The 23,041-nt window shown below is 40.5% G+C and overlaps 1 protein-coding gene across 1 annotated transcript in view; it reads left to right on the plus strand.

Moving 5' to 3' along the window:
• Positions 1–13,638, plus strand: part of CHRDL1 (chordin like 1) — a 149,967-nt gene extending 136,329 nt beyond the window's left edge. The window contains exons 10-12 of the mRNA XM_090263977.1: positions 8,034–8,201; positions 10,279–10,368; positions 13,487–13,638. Of these exons, the coding sequence (XP_090120103.1) occupies positions 8,034–8,201; positions 10,279–10,368; positions 13,487–13,617 (389 nt within the window). The 3' untranslated portion in view covers positions 13,618–13,638. The remainder of the gene's footprint in view (positions 1–8,033; positions 8,202–10,278; positions 10,369–13,486) is intronic.
• The last annotated feature ends 9,403 nt before the right edge of the window (positions 13,639–23,041 follow it).

The following is a 23,041-nucleotide window of genomic DNA, read 5'->3' on the forward strand; positions in this document are numbered from 1 at the left end:
TTGGGGGGAGGTCAACAGGGAGGGGGAATGGGGAGAGGGAGGGAGATGATATAGGAATTAAGGATCATGGTAGGAGGGAATGGAATAGACAGAGAGAGGTTGAGAAGAACTGTATGCACAACTAATGGACATGATCTAAAAGGGGGGGACAACTGGAGGGAGGGGGGCCACTGGGTGGAGGGGAGCAGAGGGAAGGGAAATTGGCACAAATGTAATATTATAATCAATAAAACACATTAAAAAATTATTTCTGGTGCAGTGCTGTTTACAATAGTGAAAAATGATAAACAATTTGAACGTCTACCAATATGGGGATGGTTAAATAAATTATGGTATATCTGTACTATGGCGTAGTACACAGACATTAAAAATCATTGTAGATCCAGATTTAATGACACAGAAAGATGTTTGTAATATATTTAAGTACAGTGAGCAAACACAAAACAATATGTGCAATATGATCCCACTTTATGTATTAAAAAAGAAAGTGTTTATAATTCACTTAGACCAAAAAAAAAAAAAAAAGACTGGAAGAATATATGGAGAATGTTGACAGTGATTACATTGAGGTGATTGAATCATGGGTAATTATATTTCCTTATTTTTGTTTATCTATACTTTCAAAATGTTCAATGTATATTTTGTAACTATTTTTAAGTATATTTTATTAATTACACTGTTACGGTTGTTCCATTTTTTCCCTTTGCAGCCCTCCACCCAGTATTCCCCTTCCTTCCAGCAATCCCTTCTACCCCACTTAGTTCATGTCCATGGGTTCTGCATGTAAGTTCTTTGGCTTCTCCATTTACGGTACCATTCTTAACATCCCCCTATTTTGTTCCTCCCAATTATGCTTCTTGATCCCTGCACCATTTTCCTCTTCTCCCTATTCCCCCTCCCAGCTGATAACCCTCCAAATGATCCCCATACCTATGATTCTATTCCTGTTATAGCTCTTTGCTTAGTTTGTTTTTGTCTTTATTTTTTAGATTCAGTTGTTGATAGTTTTGAGTTTGCTGTCATTTTAGTGTTCATAGTTTAGATTTTCTTTTTTTTTCTTAAATGAGTCCCTTCAAAACTTCATATAATAATGGCTTGGTGATGATGAACTCCTTTAGCTTTACTTTGTCTGGGAAGCACTTTATCTGCCCTTCCGTTCTGAATGATAGCTTTGCTGGATAGAGTAATCTTGTTTGTAGGTCCTTGCTTTTATTCACTTTGAATAGTTCTTGTCAGTATCTTCTTGCCTGCAAAGTTTGTTTTGAGAAATCTGCTGACAGTCTTATGGGAACTTTTTTGTAGATAACTTTCTTCTTTTTTCTTGCTTCTTTTAAGATTCTCTCTTTATCTGTAACCTTTGGCGTTTTAATTATGATGTGTCTTGGTGTGGTCCTCTTTGGGTCCAACTTATTTGGGACTCTCTGTGCTTCCTGGACTTTTATGCCTATTTCCTTCACCAAATAGGGACGTTTCTTTCATTAACTTTTCAAATAAGTTTTCAATTTCTTGCTCTTCTTCTTCTCCTGCCACCCCTATGATTCAGATGTTGGCACCTTTAAAGTTGTCCCAGAGGTTCCTAATCCTCTCCTCATTTTTTTCAATTCTTGTTTCTTTTTTTTCTGTTTTGTGTGAATGTTTATTTATTCTTTTTGTTCCAAATCATTGATTTGAATCTGGCTTCCTTCCCATTACTGTTGATTCCCTGTATATTTTTGTTTATTTCTCTTTTATAACCTTTACTTCTTCCTTTATTTTGTGACGGTACTCAATCATTTCTCTGAGCATCCTGATCACGAGTATTTTTTCCCTTTTTTTAAAAAATTAGAATTTATTTAGTTTTTTTTTAATGTGTAATTTTATTTATTTATTTTTAGAGAGAGGGAGAGAAACATCAATGTGTGGTTGCCTCTCACACGTCCCCAACTGGGGACCTGGCTCGCAACCCAGGTCTCTGCTCTGACTGGGAATTAAACCCATGACACTTCAGTTTGCAGGCCGGCGCTCGACCTACTGAGCCACATCAGCCAGGGCCTGATCACCAGTGTTTTTGAACTCTGCATCTGATAGGTTGGCTATCTCCATTTCATTTAGCTCTTTTTCTGGATTTTTGTTCTGTTCTTTCACTTGGAGCATATTTCTTTGAGTCCTCAATTTGACAGCCTCCCTGTGTTTGTTTTTTTTTTTTTTCTGTGTATTAGGTAGAGCTTTTTGACTCCGTATCTTCGTAGCATGGCGTAATGTAGTAGGTATCCGATAGGGTCCAGTGGCACAGCCACTCCTATCACCCAAGCTAAGTACTCAAGGTGTGCCCTTTGTTTGGGCTGAGCACACCTTTCTCCTGTAGTTGAGATTTGGTTGCTATTGGCATATCAATGGGAGGAATTTATCCAGGCCAGTCAGCTGGAAGGACTGGCTGTGACCACTAACCACGAACCTCCACTCTCTGTGGAGGATCAGCTATGCAGGGGCAGGGTAATGGTGCTCTGACGTGGTCTGTAGCTGTCCATTCAGTGCACTGGTCCTAGGGTTCCTGGGTGGTGCAGGCCAAGGTCAGCCCCCACCTGTGTTTTGCCTGGGGCACCCTGCCTGAGCTATAAAGCAATCTAAGATGGCCTGCGACTTGTATGGGCTTGGAGATTCCCAAGTGAAGCCAAACTGGTAATCTAAGCTGTCTGCTGCTAGTGCTGGGCCTGGAGCTCACTGAGGCCAGCTGTTGCTTGCTTGATAGGATTTAGGAAGTTGTGAAGCACGAGCCAAGACCAGCCACTCATATGGAAAATTAGCTTGGTGGGGCGGAGTCTCTGGGCATATCCAAGATGGGTCAAACAGTGTAAGCCACGTTGATGGAGTCTCACATATGGCACCAGCTTGCTGGCTCTGTAGGGGGAGGGTTTAGAAAAGAGACAATGGCCTCTGCTCGCCTTTATGCCAGACACTTCAGTTCCTCCCTGTATTCCACTGGTGCCTTCCAGGCTGCTACCCCAGTGCTGGATCTCAGGGAGAGTGAGTCTGAGTAGGAGTTCATGTGTGAGTTCTTTAAGAGGAACTGATTGGGGCTCCAGTAGTTTCTTCCACTGACATATCCCTGCTGGGTTTTATTTATTTATTTATTTATTTATTTATTTATTTATTTATTTAATCTTATTTTATTTTTATTTTTTTGTTTTTCAATTACAGTTGTCCCATTTTCCCCCATTGCTCTCCCCCACACAACCCACCCCCTCTCCCACAATCATATTCCTCCCCATTGTCCATGTCCATGAGTCATTTATACACATTCCTTGATTAAACCCTTCCCTTACTTATCCCCTTTCTCTCCCTCCCCCCTATTGACTGCTATTCTGTTCCTTGTCCTATTTAGTTCATTTGTTTATGTTGTTCTTTAATTTCCTGTATTAGGTGATATCATATGGTATTTTGCTTTCTTTGCCTGGCTTATTTCACTAAGCATAATTCTCTCTAATTCCATCCATGTTGTCACAAATGGCAGAAGTTCCTTCTTTCTCTCTGCTACATAGTATTCCATTGTGTAAATGTACCACCGTTTTTTGATCCACTCATCTACAGATGGGCACTTAGGCTGTTTCCAGCACTTAGCTATTGTACACAGTGCTGCAATGAACATAGGAGTGCATAAGTTCTTTTGAATTAGGGTTTTAGGAATTTTTGAGTATAATCCTAACAGTGGAATCGCTGGTTCAAAAGGCAGTTCCATTTTTAGTTTTTTGAGATAATTCCATACTGTTTTCCATAGTGGCTGCACCAGTCTACATTCCCACCAACAGTGCAGTAGGGTTCCCATTTCTCCACATCCTCACCACCACTTGTTGTTTGTTGATTTGTTGATGATGGCCATTCTGACTGGTGTAAAGTGGTATCTCATTGTTGTTTTTATTTGCATCTCTCTGATGGCTAATGATGTTGATCATTTTTTCATGTGTCTATGGACCCACTGTATGTCCTCTTGAGATAAGTGTTTATTCAGGTCCTTTGCCCATTTTTTAATTGGGTTGTCTGTTTTCTTGATGTTGAGTTGTATAAGCTCTTTATATATTTTGGAGATCAGTCCCCTGTCTGTGATATCATTGGCAAATATGTTTTCCCATATGGTTGGTTTCCTTTTCATCTTGCCGATATTTTCTTTTGCTGAGCAGAAACTCTTAGTTTGATGTAGTCCCATTTGTTTATTTTTTTTTCTTTATTTCTTTTGCCTTAGGAGATGTATCTGTGAAAATATTCTTTCATGGGATATCTGAAATTTTCCTACCTATGTTTTCCTCTAGAACTTTTATGGTGTCATGGCTTACATTTAAGTCTTTGATCCATCTTGAATTTATTCCGGTGTGTGGTGTAAATTGGTGGTCTAGTTTCATTTTTTTTGCATGTTCCTGTTCTGTTTTCCCAGCACCATTTGTTAAAGAGGCTCTTCTCACTCCGTTTTATGTTCCTTCCTCCTTTATCAAAGATTAGTTGACCATAGAGGCCTGGGTTTATTTCTGAGCTCTCTATTCTGTTCCACTGATCTATGTTTCTTCTTATGCCAGTACCAGACTGCTTTGATCACAGTGGCTTTGTAGTATTGTTTGATGTCTAGTATCATGATTCCTCCTGCCGTGTTCTTCTGTCTCAAGATTGCTTTTGCTATTCGGGGTCTTTTTTAGTTCCATATGAATTTTTGGGTTCTTTAGGAGGAACTGATTGGGGCTCCAGTAGTTTCTGCCACTGACTTAATCCCTGCTGCTTTTTGCAGTGAGAAGTTGTGGGGACTTACCTTCATGGCACTGGAACCCTGGGCTGGGGATCTGATATGGGACTGGGATTCATTACTCCCAAGATATCTTCCTCAAATTTTTATCCACCACATGTGGGTGAGAGAGCAGCCCATTTGTGTCTGCACCCATCTTGATGGATGTGGTTTCTTTAATTCTGTAGTTGTCAAACTTCCATTCAAATCATATTCTGACATTTCTGAGTGATGGTTGTTCTATATTTTAGTAGTAATTTTGATGTGATTGTTCAAAGAGGCAAGCCACATCTGCCTACACCGCTATCTTGACTGGATCTCCCTACTTTTGTAATTAGAAAAATAATAAAATATATTATTTTAATAACTGCCCTCCAAAATCCCAATTGGCAATATATTGAAAAGTCTGATTGACTAAACCTATTTCTCTGAAAAGGCTCCTTTCCTACTCTATACTCAGGTATATGGAGATAGAGCAACATAGAAGATAGTGTCTGTCCCTTTCTGTGTAACTGTCTCTCAGTGAACCAGACATTGGTGTCTGCATGTTGAATGACTCCTGATAGTCAAATTGCCTAACAATCATCATTACCCAGAGGCCAGGGCACCAGCTGCAGGTACTCATCAACTTTAGTGCACCGAGGGGCATGCACTTGTTCATGCATTCAATCTGAAAATACATATTATGGACCTACTGTGTGTAAGACACTGTTATAGACACTGAAAATAGAGAGATGAACAAGACAGAAAAAGGCTACTTGCTAGCATGCTCCTTACATTCTAGTGGGAGAAAAAAAAGACAATAAACACAAACCATAAGGTAATTTTAGGTTGTGAGGAGTACTGTGAAGAAAAATTAAATAGAATCAGGTGATTTTGAATGGGGAGGTGGTGGCACTTTGAAAAGAGTTGTCAGGGAAGGCTTCTCTGAAGAAGTGATATCGAGTGAAGTCTTGAATAATGTGAAGGAGTGACAAATGGGGAGATCATAACATCATCAGCTTCTTAGAAAATAACACATGACAGAGGAAAAGGAACAAAGGATGGAAGAGAGAATATGATTGATGGGGGAAAAACAACAGTAAATTCAGTTATTCATGTTGAGAAGGGAAACAAGACAAAATTCGCTGATGGTACAGCCAAAAGTTTCATTATAACAAGTGATTCCAGGCTCCTTCAATACAAACTAGGGCCAGAATAAAGGATGTGAGTTTCATCTTTCTCTCTTGCATTTGCTTCAGTAGAGGCTGCCTTTCCTGGCATATAAGTGGCCACCTACAGGGTTGTGTCAGATTTCCCCTTCCTGAAGGTTCCCCAATTCCCTTCTCACCCCACTATACCACTATGATACAAGGAATTCCCATAATTATACTTCCTTTGGGATTACAGCATAAAGAGCCCCTGTTAAGACTTAGAAGTTTCCTGGGCTGGGCTAAACTATCTTCATCAGTCATCACCACTTCCGTAAGGAAATGGTTTCTTAATTTCTTAGTTCTGGAAGGCTCAGAACAGGAGCATTCCCACTGGGAAGTTGGAATGGCAGAAATGACTTCAAGCATGGCATGATTCCCTGAAAGGAAATAAAAGTGAACATGGAGTGATCAGAAAGCACCTTGAGGTGGAGGTGTAATGAGGAGAATGTTTCCAACTATGTAATTGGAGAGACACACTGTTTACACTTAACATTTTCAAGTGTCAGGCAGCATTGAGTCACTAATGGATTTTGTTGCTTGTAGATCTCTTCCGGTGAGTGAATTAAGCTCATGGAGGGGCAGGGGTTTTGGTATAGATGACTCTTCAGGACATTGGGACAATTTTTAGCATATTGTAGATACTTCCAGTGCCATCATGGATTTTATATGGCAATTATAGCCATAGACAGTACTAAACTGGTGAGAAAAATTTAAGAAATGAACTTAATTCTCATTCTGATGGTGATAAGTATTCACAAAGGAGTCCCGGTACACTTAGTGATCTCCTCCCCCTTCACCATTTGAAAATGCTAGAGCACTCCTTAAATACCTAATATATCACCTTTTTAAGAATGGCCTACTGAATATTTAAATAACTAAAAAGAAGGTCTAAAGAAGAAAGGAATCTTGATTGTAGAATAATCTACAAATTGAGTAATACAACCTGGAATCATCAAGAGATTTGATCTTGTCCTTACCATGCCAATATGGTGGTGGGAGCAGGAAAGATAATGGTCAACAAGAAGCATACAATAGCAATTTGATTACGACCTCTAGGCAAAATATGTCTCATTGGCCAACAGTGATCTTCCTAATTAGAGTCACACATCTAAAGCACTCAACATTCAATGCTTTTATTAGATACTTTTACAGATGGTTTATACATTTATTCAAAGTTGTCAGAGTGTCCATGACTTCTCTTTTTTGTTCTGGGTCTGAGTATACATTTTAAATACACAGATGAAGAGAGTGATGAGGGGCCAGCAAAATAACTAACTCACAAGTAATCAACCAAGAGAAAGTTTTCTTGGTAGAGGGATGAGGAATGAGAAGGGTGGAGTGGAATGATGAATATCAGGACATGGTACCTTTACATCTGGAGGCTGAAATACAAGTTTAGTTTATACTTTAAATATCCATAGTTGAGGGAGTTGACCAATTTTTTTGTGTCTTCCAACCATTCATTTGGCATAGCATGCATATAACTAATCTGACATCTAGTTTTTGGCACTGGTGCTGATTTGGTATTATCATTCCCCTTACAAAAAATCAAAGAGCATTCAGAAATGTCAAGCCGATTTGGATAGATTATTTGGGCAAGTATAGACACATAAATGAGTGTCATAGATGTTTTCTAAGTATAAGTGATGTCAGAGAAGTTAACCAAGGCCCTCTTTCAGACCATTCCCTGGGTCTTTGTTGGTAACACTGAACTAGACAGACAATGATCCTGACCGAGCATGGAAAATCCTATGTTTCCTTAATTACCTAAGAGATTTGTACCTAGCCACATTCTTCCTCCTCATAAATGTCCACTTGACTTTTTGGGCCAGTGTTTTGCAAAACTATGGATTCTGTCATCATGTGGACTTAAATTAAAGGTCATGTGCTCCTTTGAGATTTGGTGGCTATTATAGGGACAGCCTAATCTGACACAGTGAAATATGGGTGTAACTTCTATCTCTGTAAGAATATACTTATTGATTGTCCACTTTTAATGAGTATGTGGTGTTGCAAACAATGAGATACATAAATGCAGAAGTGTGTTTCTAAATTTGGAAAACAGTGACAAAACTATACCTGCTTCCTGATTCTAGAAGAACTTCCAGGCCAAAGCTTTGACAGCAAAGGCTACTTTTGTGGAGAAGAAACAATGCCCATATATGAGTCTGTGTTCATGGAGGATGGGGAGACTACCAGAAAAATAGCACTGGAGATAGAGAGACAACCTCAGGTCGAGGTCCATGTTTGGACCATTCGAAAGGGTGAGCAAAACAATATTTTGTTTTCTGTAAAGGGTACACAGGGAAGGAGGGTAAAACTCACCTTAATTTTTCTTCAATCTCTTCAACCGTTTGGGTCAGAAGATGTCCTGATTGCTTAGAAACTAACACATGACTAATACAGTTGTTGTTATGGCCTTTAACTTTAACCTTAGCTTAAGCTAAAAAGTAAGTGTTGACCCTTGGGGTTTGTTGTCTTTCTTACACAACCAAGACTAGAGGAGTGGTTCTCAATCCTGGCTGCATATCAGAATGATTTGGCAGAAGTTTTATTTTAAAACCAAATGCCTGGAACTACCCCAGAGATTCTGACTAATTGGTCAGGAGTAGAGCCTGGGCTTAAGTTTTTTTAAAGCTCCATGGGTGATTCTAGTGTGTGGCTAGGGTTGCAAACTATCAAACTGTGGTTTACCATTCTTTTCAACACAAAGCTCCACAAACATGAAAATCCATTCATTTGGTAGGAAGTAGTCTCCTGAATCATACTATGTACTCTGGGGTAAGACAAACTTAAAACATCAATCCTACCCTCAAGATTATAGTCTTACTGTAGGAGCAATCCCAGTTATGCTGTCCAATTCCTTTTCTTATTTGATTATTCACATTACCATAGCAAGCCACATTGTGCTCATGATAATCCTACAGCTATTCAAACCATCCCATAGATAAAAGATGAGTGCTGATCCAGTCTGGTCAAGTTTTCTAGGAATCCAAGTGTAGAGGTGAAATCAATTGGAAAATCATGCACATGTTTTCTTCTACTGGCACCTGCATAAGGCTTGAGAGTACTCAAACTTTAGTATGTTTCAGCATCATGCAAGGAGGTGGTTTAAAATGCAACTCCTTGACCCCATCCATGAAATGCAACTTCAGTAGACTTGGGTAGGTTATAAACTTTTGAATTTTAACCAACAGCCAGCTGATTCTAATACAGATGGCGCTTGGACAATACTTGGAGAAATAACTGCTCTAGTATTTGTGGGGCTTTTTCTCTCCCTTTGTATAACCACCTTGCATTCAATTTTTTTTTACCACCTTTCATTCTTGAAAGAGTTCCTTCCTACCCCTTAAAAATATGCTAGGATATACATGTTTCTTGTCTACATTTAATTTTGATCTATACCTAGGAACGTAGATTTTCAGTCTCTAGCTCCCTGGCTCCTCTGTATCTGGATACCCAGGACTAAGCACTGTTCTGTGGGCTTCCCTAGCAGTAGGTCCACTATTTGTCATGCAATGTCTCATACCCCACAGAGCTGTGTGGATGTTTTTCAACTTGCTAGTGTAACATCTAAATAACCTTGTTCATTGTGCTGGGTAATCAAGGCCTTTGCATGGTGGGCAGAGAAAAACCCAGGCTTCATTTACCTTGCTCCCTGTAGACCTCTTGAGAATTAGTTAAGTGGGCTGATGACCTGTTGCTCTTTAACCTCAAGGCCATTTTTGGTTGTTTATAAGTTATTTTAATAAAAGCTATTCAGGCAGTGTTGAGCCTATGGAGCCCCTTATTTTAATTCTCCCCATTTTTATAAGAAAATCTAAAGGAGATGTGCATGTTCCTCAAAGGGAAATATGTTTTTTGATGAGTTTAAGAACAGGAATGGCTTCTCCTTTTACACAAACAACCTGTTTGCAATCCCACTGCTGGCTCTCACTCTTAGCCAAGAGGACAACCCAGTGGTTTGGCAGAAACATCATCTACCCAGACTTGGGGCAAGAACAGAATTTCTAATACTGCCTCTGGCTGCAGAAGCTCCAATCAGCACCCATGTTTGATTCCATGCACTTTCCCTAGGAGGGGTTCCCAAGGCCAGCAGCACTATTTCCCTTTATCTCCATCCACTGAAGAACCAGGGAGAGGACAGTGAGCCAAGAAAACAAGTGGAGTTAATTATAGCACTTGAGCCATCCAAGTTCCCAGTTAAGCACATTATATAGCCCAGCTCAATACTCCTAATCCCCAGTAATGAGATGATATGCTCAGCTCAAGCAGAGAAAGGTGCTGGTGGTTCCAGATGGAGAGTGCCTGACTACCTGCCCCACTTTTTGCTCGGCCCAGGCATCCTCCAGCATTTCCATATTGAGAAGATCTCCAAGAGGGTGTTTGAAGAGCTCCATCACTTCAAGCTTGTGACCAGGACAACCCTGAGTAAGCAGTCCTCTCTTTCCTTACTCCTCTGTAGAAAATACATCCAGTTTTCAATGGAGCATAGCACCCAATAAAGTCCCTCTGTCTTCTCGGTGAACATTATCAATGTTCAATATCAACATTAGAGGATGTTCTGTGTTTCCTCTGGTGACTTAGCAGGGAATGGGGTGTCTGGATGTGAACTGAAAAGCTTGGACCTGGTGACTACAAATCCAGATGTGGTTGAGAATAGCTACCTCAGATCATGGTTTCCTGAATATCTTTAATGAAATTGCTAAACCTCGACTCTCAAGATGGTTAGAGAAAGCTCACAAGATTCCAGATCTGTTATATTTATGGAGGCTTCACATCTGGAAGGATATGTCCTCTGGTGGCCGGAATGAGAGACAGAGAAAATGAATGTATATCAATTCCTGCATTGTATCAAAGCTCTGCTTGGCTCTTTGTAACTGCCCCTGGGTGGTAATGTTTCTTTAAAAGCATTCAGGCACTCAAGCATAGTTGTAGCTCTCCCACTTTCTACACTAGATGGAGCCTAGGGACTAGATACTGCTAGGCACTAGGGGGTGAGGAGCACTTCGGAAAGAATAAAAGAATTTCTAGCCACAGGGAATTCTAATGGGCGAGACAGAACATGAAAATGCCTTCACTGTGGATTAGTATATTTCTGAGGAGTTAAATGCCTAAGTGCTCAAGGGAATCTGCAAAGAACAATGAGATGAGAGCCAGGTGGGCTTAGTTGGGAAGGGCTTCAGGAGGAGGTGTGGTTTGAAAGCAAAGGGTGTGACTGGGCAACAGGTCAGGGAATCAGTCCAGGAATAGAATGCAGCCGAAGAGAAGACTCAGACAGGAGCAAACAAGAAGTGTGGGTGTGGGTGTAGGTGTGGGTGGCTGGGTGGTTAGGTGGGTATGAGTGAAGAACAATTACAAAGACCACATAGGGTGCACAGAAAGATGAGAAGAGTTGGAGGTAGGAAGTAGTCATAGGGCCTGAAAGAAGCCACTGAGAAGGCAAGTACCATTTGTTAGTTGCTCTAAGCATACAAACAGTGTAATGATATCAAAATAGTGTTTTGGAAAGCTGTCTCTTGGCTGTCAGATGGATTTATTAAGCACCTACTTTGATAAGGCCAGATTCTGTAGAGCCCAATATGCCATGCTAAGAAGCTGAGCTTGATCCCCAGATCAGAGAACTTCAGTGAAAGTTTTTAAGCAAAAAAAGGATGCATTCAGATATGTTTTATAGAAAGAAGCACTTGCTGGTGGAGTGAAAGTTGGATGGTTAATGAAAGAGCTGGTGATAATCTGAAATAGGAAATGATTATACTATATTAAATCTGTTAGGCAGGGGAGCAGAGATCACTGTGAGGATCATATCTAAGCTTAAATCATCAAGAACAGTATCGAAGAGAGAAATGAGTTTGAAATGACTTTATAGACTAGGTGAATTAGTAATACCATTCACCAATGGGAAATTGAAGAATAAGCAGGTATTGGTGAAAAAAATTAGTTTCACTTGGAACATCTTTAGCTTAATATGCTTAAGAACCATCTGAGCAGAGGTATCCAATAAGCCTCTGGAAATAACATTGATGAGATTAGTTGTTTTTTCTGCAGAGACTGATAGACAATAAATGAGGATATAGGAGAATTCAAAAAGAGGGGTTGGGAGTCCTTACATGTGAGTAAGAAATAAAGGAGGCGGAGTCTAGGATCCTAAGACCAATTATGTGACTGGAAATTACCAATTAATTTCAAAGAACATGTTTCTGTTCATATTGTGAACAAGGCAGTTTGCTAGGCACTGGGGGACTTGAAAGATTATTTAAGCAAACTTCCTGTTAGTAACAGGATTTGGGATGAATAATGGAAGTAAAATGGGTGTGTGCCTCAAACTATACAGCTGAGGGAAGTGGGTAGTGAGGGGACCCTGGTTACAAAGAAGAACAATCCTGACCCGTTTATATAATGTGTCTCTCAGACCCTGGCACACATTAGGGGTTCAGTCAAAGCTGGTTGCTTGCCCAAACCTTCTCTCCTTTTTTCTTGTACCTTGCCATTGAGGGGGATAAAATAGAGAAATAGGAACCAAGAAACTGAGTCTGTAAAGTAGGGGGTCATGCTCTTATGTGGCTAGTAAAAAAAAAAAAAAAGAGGTTCAACATAGCTTCTGAATTAAAAGGAGCTTGCTCACTTTAGACTGGGAGCTCTCCAGGTGTGCCACCATGAGCACAGGAATAAAGAGAAGGTGGAGGAGGCTATCAGAGATGGGCAGTTTGTTATGTAGGTTATTTGACAGGGCAAGATGACAGCAGGAGAAAAAACATCTTGCCACTCTCAAGGACCAGGAAAGTTAAGAAAAGGAATGGCTCAAAGATATGGAGAAGTTTCCAGTGCTCAGCATGGAGTATGCACTCAAAAATGTTTGCTCAATTAGTGTGACAGAATGTGGGATAGAGAATATGGTAAGGACACTTAGGAAGTGTGGGCAGTTCCATAGAGGGAGAGGAGAAAATAGGAAATGGAAGGGATACAGCCATGTTTACCTGGAATAGAATGGAACTCTATATAAGAAGCCATTGGAGGGGATTCAGGGGTGTTAAAGAGGAGGTAAGGACAGCCTGTGCACATAGCAGGAAGCAGAGTTGAGCAATTTTTAACAAAGGGTGGCAGAAATAGAGAAAAGAGCAGTAAATAATAAAATAACCCAAATCAACGTTTGGGCCCCCCAAAGTAAGCAAAGCCCCAATAATGTAACAGATAGTGTTTTCCAGACTGCCTCATTTGACCTGGTGCCAAGTGAACCACCTGAACAGTAACAATCTGATAACAGCATTTTGCAAATGTTAAATATACTGTAAAATGTCCAAGAATAATACTTAAATTTACTCTTGAGTAGTCAGTTATGTATTATTCTTTGGATTCTTACAAATGCTGTATGTTGAAATGAAAATTCCATGGCCCATTTTCCATTTTGCTGAAACCATCTGACATTTGTATCCTAGTTTCCCCAGTGTGTCAATGCATGAGTGTGGAAGGATGGGTGGATATGGGTTATAATCCTAATTGGCTCTGCTCACCTGCTATGTATCCAGGCCATTTTGTGTTTGTCTTTTAGGCCAGTGGAAGATATTCACGGAAGGAGAAGCTCAGATCAGCCAAATGTGTTCAAGTCGTGTGTGCAGAACAGAGCTTGAAGATTTGGTGAGGGTTCTATACCTGGAAAGGTCTGAAAAGGGCCACTGTTAGATGAGACAAACAGTATTGAATAAAGTAGGAAAACTCAAGCTGCAGCTGGACTGCAGGCTTATTTTGCTTAAGTCAACAGTGCTCTAAAACCCAAAGTCAAGTGTAACTAATTATTCACGTCATGCACAGCATAACTTGCTCCTTTATGTGGAGTGGTGTGTCATCCCTTAAACATCTTCTCCAAAGAGACTAGATGAATCTTGAATTATTTGTAACAAGAAGAGTAATGGAACACCATAACTTTGCTGTAGTTTCAGGAGAATCACTTTTCTTTACAGGTTAAAGAGTAAACAAGATCCTGGGTTTGTTTTTTTTTACCCAGAAAGTTATTCCAATGAAAGAAAGAGAAAGGAATTGCTTCTTAGTAGGAGTCCTGTAGTACAGAGAAAATATTTGTATGAAATTATACTCTTTGAATTTTAGAATGTCTTGTGTTTTTTTAAAAAAATTCACAAACACACACACACACACTAAACTAGAGCCTTCATTCTAAGGCAAGGCCAGCATAAGACTCTTCCCTTCTTTCCTTGGCCTGACTCCCAAGGATCTTGGCAGTTGTTGGTACCCAGGAGCATAAATAAGGAACTGTGAGCAGAAGGCTCTGTCTTTGGGCCTGTGATGACATTGTTGAAGTCACCAACTATGGTGTCAGGGTGAACTGTAAGAATACCACGTTATGGCCGCATTCACTATGAAGTGATAAATAACTTTTCCTCATGATACCACTTTTCTCCCTGAAACTACTGGGCTTCCATAAAGATGTTAGAATTGGCTAATATTTTTAGAAACTGAATCCATATTAGACAAATAATTATTGACTAAAGGAGTTGATAAATGTCAACAAAGCCATTTTTGTTTTCAAGTCAGTAAAAGTCACCAATTAATAGTGCAATTCTCACTAATTTTCTTGAGACCATGGTTCTCTAGTCCAAAAATTTAGGTGAAATGTTTAAACTCTAGAAGCTCCTTAAAAAAGCAGTTTCTCTTCTCCAATTACAAGAGTTGATTTTTATTTTACAAAGAGGTTCAATCTTCATGAGCTTCTGAGTGTTGGCTCTTCATTTAGGATTATTGCTTATTTGAGAAGATGGGACTTCTGATACAAATCTTTATCATAAACCTTCCTGCCATTCTCATTTCACACATAAAGCATGGATTTGAATCATAGATCCTAGAGAAAGTTAGTCCAAAAATGTCTATTTGTAGCCCAGTACCAGAGCATAAATAATCCATTCTGAGGCCTGGATTTGGAAATTATTTTTGTGGGAAAACTATAAATTCTCCACCACAAGGATGTCAAGCTTGTCTTTTAGATTTGTCTCCTCTGAATGACATGAACAAACTCTAGTGAGTACTTAAAAATATTAAGGACCCAGAAATCCAAGATTTCTCATTCTATGACCAGAGGTGAGAGGAACATTTTTTTCTTAGAGTATTTGACACCAATAGGGAAAAATGTAAAAAAAAAAAATCAGTCTTTATGGCAAGTTGGCATTAAGGAGTCTATTTTCATGAAAGAGACATGGGAGTTTTGTGCCAGGCCTTCATTGGCCTCTCACCAGCCCCTCCCACACATTCTCCTCAGGAAAGGGAGGTAAGGCATCCAGGGTTGAAAGGCCACAGTATTTCCATAGTGTGGAAAGAAGTAACCAATTCTAAAGCAAAGTGGTGATTTCCCCTTCTTGATGACTCACCCCAAAGCCTTCCCACCCAGGTGTTCTCTGAAAGCTCAATCTTCAGAACACCCAGAGAGCTTCCCTAGATAGACTCCTGCCCCCCGGTGATAAGACACACCTTTGCAAAGTGCTATGTGAAGCAGGAGCGGGGGAAGTGTGCTGGGCCAACATAGAAACCTCCAGTGTTTGGTGTTGTGTAGGAAATAGAAGATAGGAAGAAGAGGCCAAGCATCTATAGTTAGTAGAGAGGAATGGATGTGGTTATTCTTGTGTATTTATTTATATCATAAACACTTGGAATAACAAAAACCATAAGTACCATTTAGCAGTTGTAGCCATTTTATAGTTAACTCATGTAAGCAAGTAACAGTAACATAACAGCATTACCCTTTCACTCTTCCCACAGAACATGTATCTAAATATGGTACTTATTTATATAGTCACTGTATTTCTGGATTTTTAAATTAATAAAAAAGTTAATCTTGCAAAACCATGTGTGGTAATGGCTGTGTAAGTGATTGACTCTCTAGACAACACTGATTTTGGACTGGGTAACAGGTGGTGAGTAGGCCTGGCTGTTTCTCACTCAGGTTAATATCTACACCCCCCCACACACACATACTATAGCATAATTGCTAAGAGAGAGAACTTTGTAGTAGGGAAGACCTGGGTTTTAATTTCAGCTTTGCACTTACAAGCTGTGTTTGTCAATGTATGTAAAGTGATTATGTTACAGAGTGGGGGTCTCCAAAAATCCCCAGAGCCTGTGGGTTGGGGGATGGGGGGAAAAGGAACAGCTTTTAAGATGCCTTTGCATGACTATGGCTAGTAGCTAGTGTCTTGGTTATGCAAATGACTTTGGTTCTTCCAAGGCCCCAAGGAGATGGGAGGGGTTTTGACCATGGAATAGTGCTGAAAGAGCATACAGAGCCTTCACAAGGTTCTGTGAAAGGTCAGAACTGGTTACCACACCCACTGTGTCACAGGACGCAGTCAGGCATTTAAAAATAAGGTAGCAATCATTTTAGAGGGAAGAAGAGAGGAGATTCACACAGTTTGCAAGGAGGAAAGAGGAAAACTCCATGTGGCTTGGAAAGGAAAGGGAGAATACCATGTGGCTTTGAAAGGTTAAAGCACATGTTTTCCTGGACTGTTATACGGAGGCTGATGACATCGTACCCCAGATCCTGAAGGAGATAGCTGATAGATAAGGGATGGGGAACTTCTGGGCATGTTTTTGGCTTCTAGCCTTTTGGGGAACAAGGGAAGTGCTGGGTCCTGTGGGAGAACAGGGCTCTGAGCTGAAGTGCTCACTTCCCTCCCCAGGTTGGAATATTGTAAATAAAGACCTGTTTTCCTCTACACTAGTTGTTGGGATTTACACCAAGGTGCCACATGAAAGAACCCCCTTTCGCTTTGTAACAATTAGAATAGTGCGTGCTGTACAGTGAGCATTCATTGATGACCATGGATGTTCAAGAATGGCGTAACACTGAAAATGGCCATTGATATCTGGCTTCCCTTGAGGCCAAGACAGTTAAGAGATTGGGGACAGAATGCTAGTGACTTGGATTTTAAGAGGGCCTCAGTTTTGAACTGCTCTTTAGTGGTAGATTTGTATAGGGAGGAGGGTAACAGTTTTGTAATATATGTTGATCCAAACTCCTAATACCAGCTGGATTTGTGCTATCACAGACGCCAAGATATAATAGAGCTGAAATATCAGATAACATAAGGACAGTAACGTATGCATCGGCATTAGCAACACAGAGTCATTTGTGGTGAAATGCTCGGGGAGTGATAGAAGCAGAGGCCAGAAGTGAGTGGGGAGACGAGGAATTGGAGACAGCAGTTAGAGACAACACTTTGGAGAATCTTAATTACAAAAAGTGGAGAAATAAGGTGAAGAAGTAACTGGAGAAGGATACAAGGTCAAAAGAAAATCTTTTGTCTTAAATATGGGAGCTATTTGGCTATGTTTGATACTAAAGGGAGTGGTTCTATAGAAAGAAAAAGAAATTAATAGGAAAAGGAGGGTTAACCTGTTGGTGAGGTGTATGTGAAGCCATACCCTCATGCTGAGCCCTCAAAAGTCACAGTTCTTGACCCACAACCTGAACAGAATTTTGGCCTTTGCCAACCTCTTACTGTGAATTAGGTGAACCTTGTTCCCCTCAACTCTGTTAGCTTGGTCTCCTTTAACATCTAATATACTGCCTATAGGAATGGAAGACTATAAATTCCAATATTACTCCAACTCCATTGGAGGAGCCACACAACTCAAACCAGACACCTTGACTCCTTTGGTAGTCTTCCCTTTCCCTGATCACTCACATCCAGATTGTAACAGCTCCTATAAATTTGCTCTCCTACTGATCAGCACCAGAGTCTGATCTGCTCCATTTCTGATCTAGGCTGGTTCACCCCTCCTTAGTCACAAACTAGTAAAGGAGTTGTAAAGTACAACATTGGAAATATAGTCAATAATATTGTTAACAACTATGTATGGTTCCAGGTGCGTAATTGAAATATTGAGGGACCACTATATAAAGTAAGTATATGATTATCTACCACTGTGCTATGCATATGAAACTAATATAAAATAATATTGAATATAAGCTAATTGAAAAATAAAAAATTTTAATTGCTTTTTAAAATGTATCCCATGTTTATTGGTCTTTGCTCATATCTCCTCTTGCAGGATCTTTTTCTCTCTGTAGTCTTTCCCACCCCAGTGATTCCCAGGAACCCCCAAAGATCATCTTATATGGGCTCGAGGGCAATTCCTGCTGCTACAACATTACCCACCCTTTTACTCCTTTCTTGGTTTGGCCCTCCTCTGTGATAGGTGCTGCTAGAAAAAATGACCACCCACTGCCTCCATCATCACACATCTCCTGACATTCACCACCACTGCCCTCTATGATATTGATGGTGAGTGCCCCTTTTGCTGGCCTAGAGGTGTAACCATAGTCGTAGTAATCTGGAATCCTCAATGTTTCCCAGTGGCACTGTATCCTTTTGCACAAGTAGAGAGCATGTTCTCCTCCCTCCTCTCCTGTAATGTTACACTTGGCCACTGTACATTAAACCAGTTAACACATAGTTCTTGAGTGTGTATTAAGTGGACTAAAGCAGGGTCTCCTTGTACCTCAGACTTTCCTGGGGCCTTTCATGGAAACAAGTCCATGTCCCACTTTCAGCCTTCTTCTCAGAGTTCAGTTGTCAGTATGCAGAAACTGTGCTGAGTGTAAGCCTCCAAGACAAAAACAAGACTGTCTTCCTAATACCTTTCCCCTTTGGTGCACATGTACTGCTTCCATTCCGCACCAGATCCCTCAAGCAAAGTGACTTCAGGAGTCCCACTCCACCAGTCTTCCAAATAAGCTCAGCACCTCTGAAACATCCAAGTGGGAAAAATGAGTCCTTGAAAACAGAGGTCCAGCCACAACATACAGTTTCTGAAATACAGAGGTGGGCAAAGGTAGGTTTACTTGCTCGTATGGAAATTAATACAATAATAATACAAGAATAAACTCAGTTTTGTGTACTCACAATTGTAAACTTACTTTTGCCCACCCCTGTATTTAATGCATATTTATAATGTGTGTTTTTATATATGCTTTTCTCACCAGTAAAACTGTTACAGAAACAGGGGAGTCCAAAAATCCCCAGAGTTTGCGGCTGGGGGATGGGGAGAAGGAAGCAGCTTTTAGAATGCCTCCACATGCCTGAGGCTGGTGGCTAGTGTCTTTCTTATGCAAAATGGCTTTAATGCATCCAAAGCCTCAGGTAGATGGGAGGAGTCTTGAACCAGGGGACGGTATGGAAAAAGCACACAGAGCTTACATAAGGTTCTGTGAATGGTCAGAACTGTTTGCAACGCCCACTGCGTCAGAGGATGCAGTCAGGGATATATAAGCAGCTGCGGACATTTTAGCTCTCGCTTTCTCGCCCCCTCCATGTGGCTTGGTGAAGGGGCCTTCTCCATGCGGAATAAAGAAGCTAAGTTCTCCATGTGGCTTGGAGAAGGGGTCTCCGGGCTGCTTTAAGAGGCTCTCGCCGTGCGGTTTCCAGGAAGAAGGCAGTTTGCAAGAAGGCTGAGAATCCAGGTGGTTCTGCATTGAGAGCTGGAGGGCACCACAGCACAGAAAGGACCTCCCCAATCAGAAGAGTGATTGGCAGCTGCTGGTAAAGCTGAACTGTGTTTGGAAAGTAGGGAAACGGTTTCTCTAACTTTTCTAAAGCTAGCCTGGTTTGGTAGGGGGGAGGCAAGAATATGTGTTTATGGGTGTTTTAAAGAATATAAGACTTAACAACAGAAATCCGCAAATAACGAAATCTATATAACTGTTAAATAAATAATTCTTTTTCTTTTCACTAAACTCTGGTATTGAGAGTTATAATTTTGGCGGTGGGCAATCAGGCCCCTAACTTAAGAGCCCGTGGGTTTGTTTTCAATTGGAGCAGCCCAAGGGTTGTACAACACAATGTCCTTCCTTCTTTGCCTGACAAACTCCTGCTTATCCTTTAAAACCCAGTCAAAATGTCTCCTCTGTGGAGCCTTGTTGTTCCACTCCTAGTTTGCCACCATTTTCCCTTTCTTCCTATGTACTGTATCCTCTCACCATGCCAACTCCAACCTCCTGGAACTGGCCATTTCCTTAGTACTTCTGTGCCTTTGTACACAGCTCCCTTTGCCTGGGATATCTCTACCTCATGAGCACCTCATTTTTTAAATCTAAGATCTCATCCACTTCTTTCAGGCATGCTTAGACATACATATTTTCTCAGTTAATCCTCACCACAGCTCTGTATGATGGATTCCATTATTGAACCTATTTTAGAGATGAGGACCTTGAGAGTATTCACCTTTACTTGTCATTATATGTAAAAATATGAAGTATTAGCTCTCTGATTAGATTGGAGAGCTCCAAGAGGGCAGGGACTCATTGTCTGCACTTTCAGACATTCAACAAATATTTGCTAAGTGAGTAGTCAATCTGATAAGATTATTTCCCCAGTTGTGGAAGAAAGCAATCTGGAGGTTACTTAAATACCCAGGACCAGGCAGTCTTTCAGGATGTTTTCTCTGTGCCTCACTCAAAGGAAAACTAATAAAATCTGGATTAATAAATCCAAATGAAAAAGTGTTTTCATTGCAAAATAATATAATTTAAAATAACTAATAGCCCTGGCTGGCATGGCTCAGTGGATTGAGCCCTGGGCTGCGAACCAGAGGGTCACCGGTTTGATTCCCAACTTGGGTTGTGGGCCAGGTCCCCAGTTGGGGATGTGCGAGAGGCAATGACACGTGGATGTTTCTTTCCCTCTCTTTCCCCTTTCTTTCCTATCTCTAAAAATAAATAAATAAAATCTTTAAAATAACTGATAAATATTGGCCTTTTTTTAGTCCTTAAGTCAAGAAGTCCCTGCATTTGTGGCATAGGCCTCATAACTATGAAGAATTCCTGCTAAGACCTCAATATTGTGCATAAGTAGTATCTATATTTCTACATATACTATCTATATTGTAATATGATATTTGAATAGTTATAATACATATTATAATACTATCCATGTGTATGTGTAAAGAATTAGACTCCCACATGGTGTGTATGACCTCTTCACAAAATGGACAATTCAAGAGACTCGAGGCCTGGATTCAAGGTAATGTAGATGAGGGAAGTTATGAGTTGCTTCCAGGTATAAGCAGTCCCTGATCTAAAAATGAAGTATTGACCAAATAGTTAGAATCTAGCATGTATTTTCTTATAGAAATATCATTCTGTTTGATGCTCAGATTCCCAGATTAGGCCACACAAGCCTCTTGAACCCTGAACAGAGCCAAGTTATATATAGTGCTAATCAGTACCTGCTTAAGCTCAGACCTGGGGGCAGGGTGTGAGGAGAGAGGAGTGAACAAGGAGTTTCACTTTTCTGGATGGAATGGGTGGGAGAGGATAAGGAGCAAGCTCTAGGCAAAATGTCAAAGAACAAGTTTGAACTTGACAGTTTCCTCTCTATTTCAGCACTATCATTCCACCCTTTCCATCCAGCCATTGCAGACCCCAGGCCTGCCTTGCTTCACAAAGAACCTCAGGCTCTGCCATTAATGACCTCAACAATCAGAAACTGAATCCCTTCAGGGGATGTGTCTGGAGCTTAGAAAGAAGCAAGATTAGTGAAGTAAATGATACGAGCTTAACCCTCAGATGTCTTTTCACATTTAAAGATTTTATTACTCTTTATTACCCTCAAAATGAGTTCCCTAGTTAGAGAATTACAGGCAGAGGGCTAGAGTGAGTGAAAACCTTCTGGGGAATGGAACTGTGCCTGTATGTTGGGGGTACAAGTGGAGCTTGATATTTGTGGTGATGAAGGAAGTATGTGGCACCAAGTAAGCAAGCCACTCCTACCTTTCCTCCCTGGGTATCTGCAGTCCCTACCTCCACTTGTAAATAGCCAGTGCTAATCCTCTCCTGCTTTTGCAGCTTTCTCCTTCTTTCACTTCTGAACCTGGTACTGCTCTAAAATGCCCAGGTTTGGGTTTGTTTATAGTGGTAACTAGCAGCTCCCATGGCAGCAGAGACCATGGTGCAAAGGGGTGCTACTTGTTTACTAGCATTGTTGAGAGTTGTCTGTGTGGCTGTCTGAGCTGTCCATGCTGTTGGTCAGCACTCACTTGGCCTTAGCCATGTGCCAGCCCTAAGAGGGGGTACTCAGAAAGAAATTCAGAAACTCAGGAATGTATCTGTGTAGAGAGATGGCTTCATCAGGAAGTAATGGTGGGGAAAAGAAACTGGAGAAGGGTTTTAGCCGAACTTATCACCAAAATTGATAAATTTGCAGTGAAAGCTAGTGAGAAGACCACTCCCATCAGGAAACCAGGAGAAGACAAGGAATTAATAGTTATAAACAATTCACATTTCTTTCTCTTTCTCCGTTTTCTACATCTCTTAATCTCAGTTTCCTTGCCTGTAAAATGGGGATAAATAGAGTCCCTAACTCACAGGGTCCAGTAAGACTTAAATGAGATAATGTAAAGTGGCCATGATAGTCACTGGTACATAACAAGTACACAGTAAATTTCATTTTCAAAATTAGGTGAACCATTGTTCTCGAACTTTAGCAATTCAAAGTAAAAGGAAGGTAGTTGATGCTTGGGTTATTTCAGGCACAAAACGGAACTCAAGCCTGGTTTTGAAGGAAGCGACAACTTGAGATAGCTAAAAAGGAGACAGCTTTCAGGGTCTCAGTATAGGAAAAAAATAGAGGATATCCCCACGGGACTTCAGCCAGGACTTAGCAAGAGCAAGACTTTCATGTCAAGGAAAATAGAAATAAATCTACTCAGCATAAAATGGGAGTTGTGGCTGCTATATCTAGTTTTAAAATGTAATTACATCGCTAAAACATAGGAAAACCTGTTGAACAAACACATTTTTGTTCGGGAAAACAATTAGTGTTGTAGCATAATTTCAATAAAAGCCTACAGTGTGACATGTGTCAGGGCTATTTCCAATGTTCATTTACTTATAGGCTGTAGTAACAGGAAGGCTTTTGTTCATTCATTCATTCATTCATTCATTTATTCATTTATAGAACACCTACACAGGACCAGGTACTACGTATACTTGGTCCTGGAGTTCCAATGGTAAACAAGATAGATGTGGTATCAGCCTACATAGAGGTTATAGTCTACCAGGGAATATAGACATTCAACAAAGTAATTTCAACTGTGATAG

The sequence above is a fragment of the Furipterus horrens genome, unplaced genomic scaffold (genome assembly GCF_987537825.1).
Source record: "Furipterus horrens unplaced genomic scaffold, mFurHor1.1.pri manual_scaffold_17, whole genome shotgun sequence".
Lineage (NCBI taxonomy): Eukaryota > Metazoa > Chordata > Mammalia > Chiroptera > Furipteridae > Furipterus > Furipterus horrens.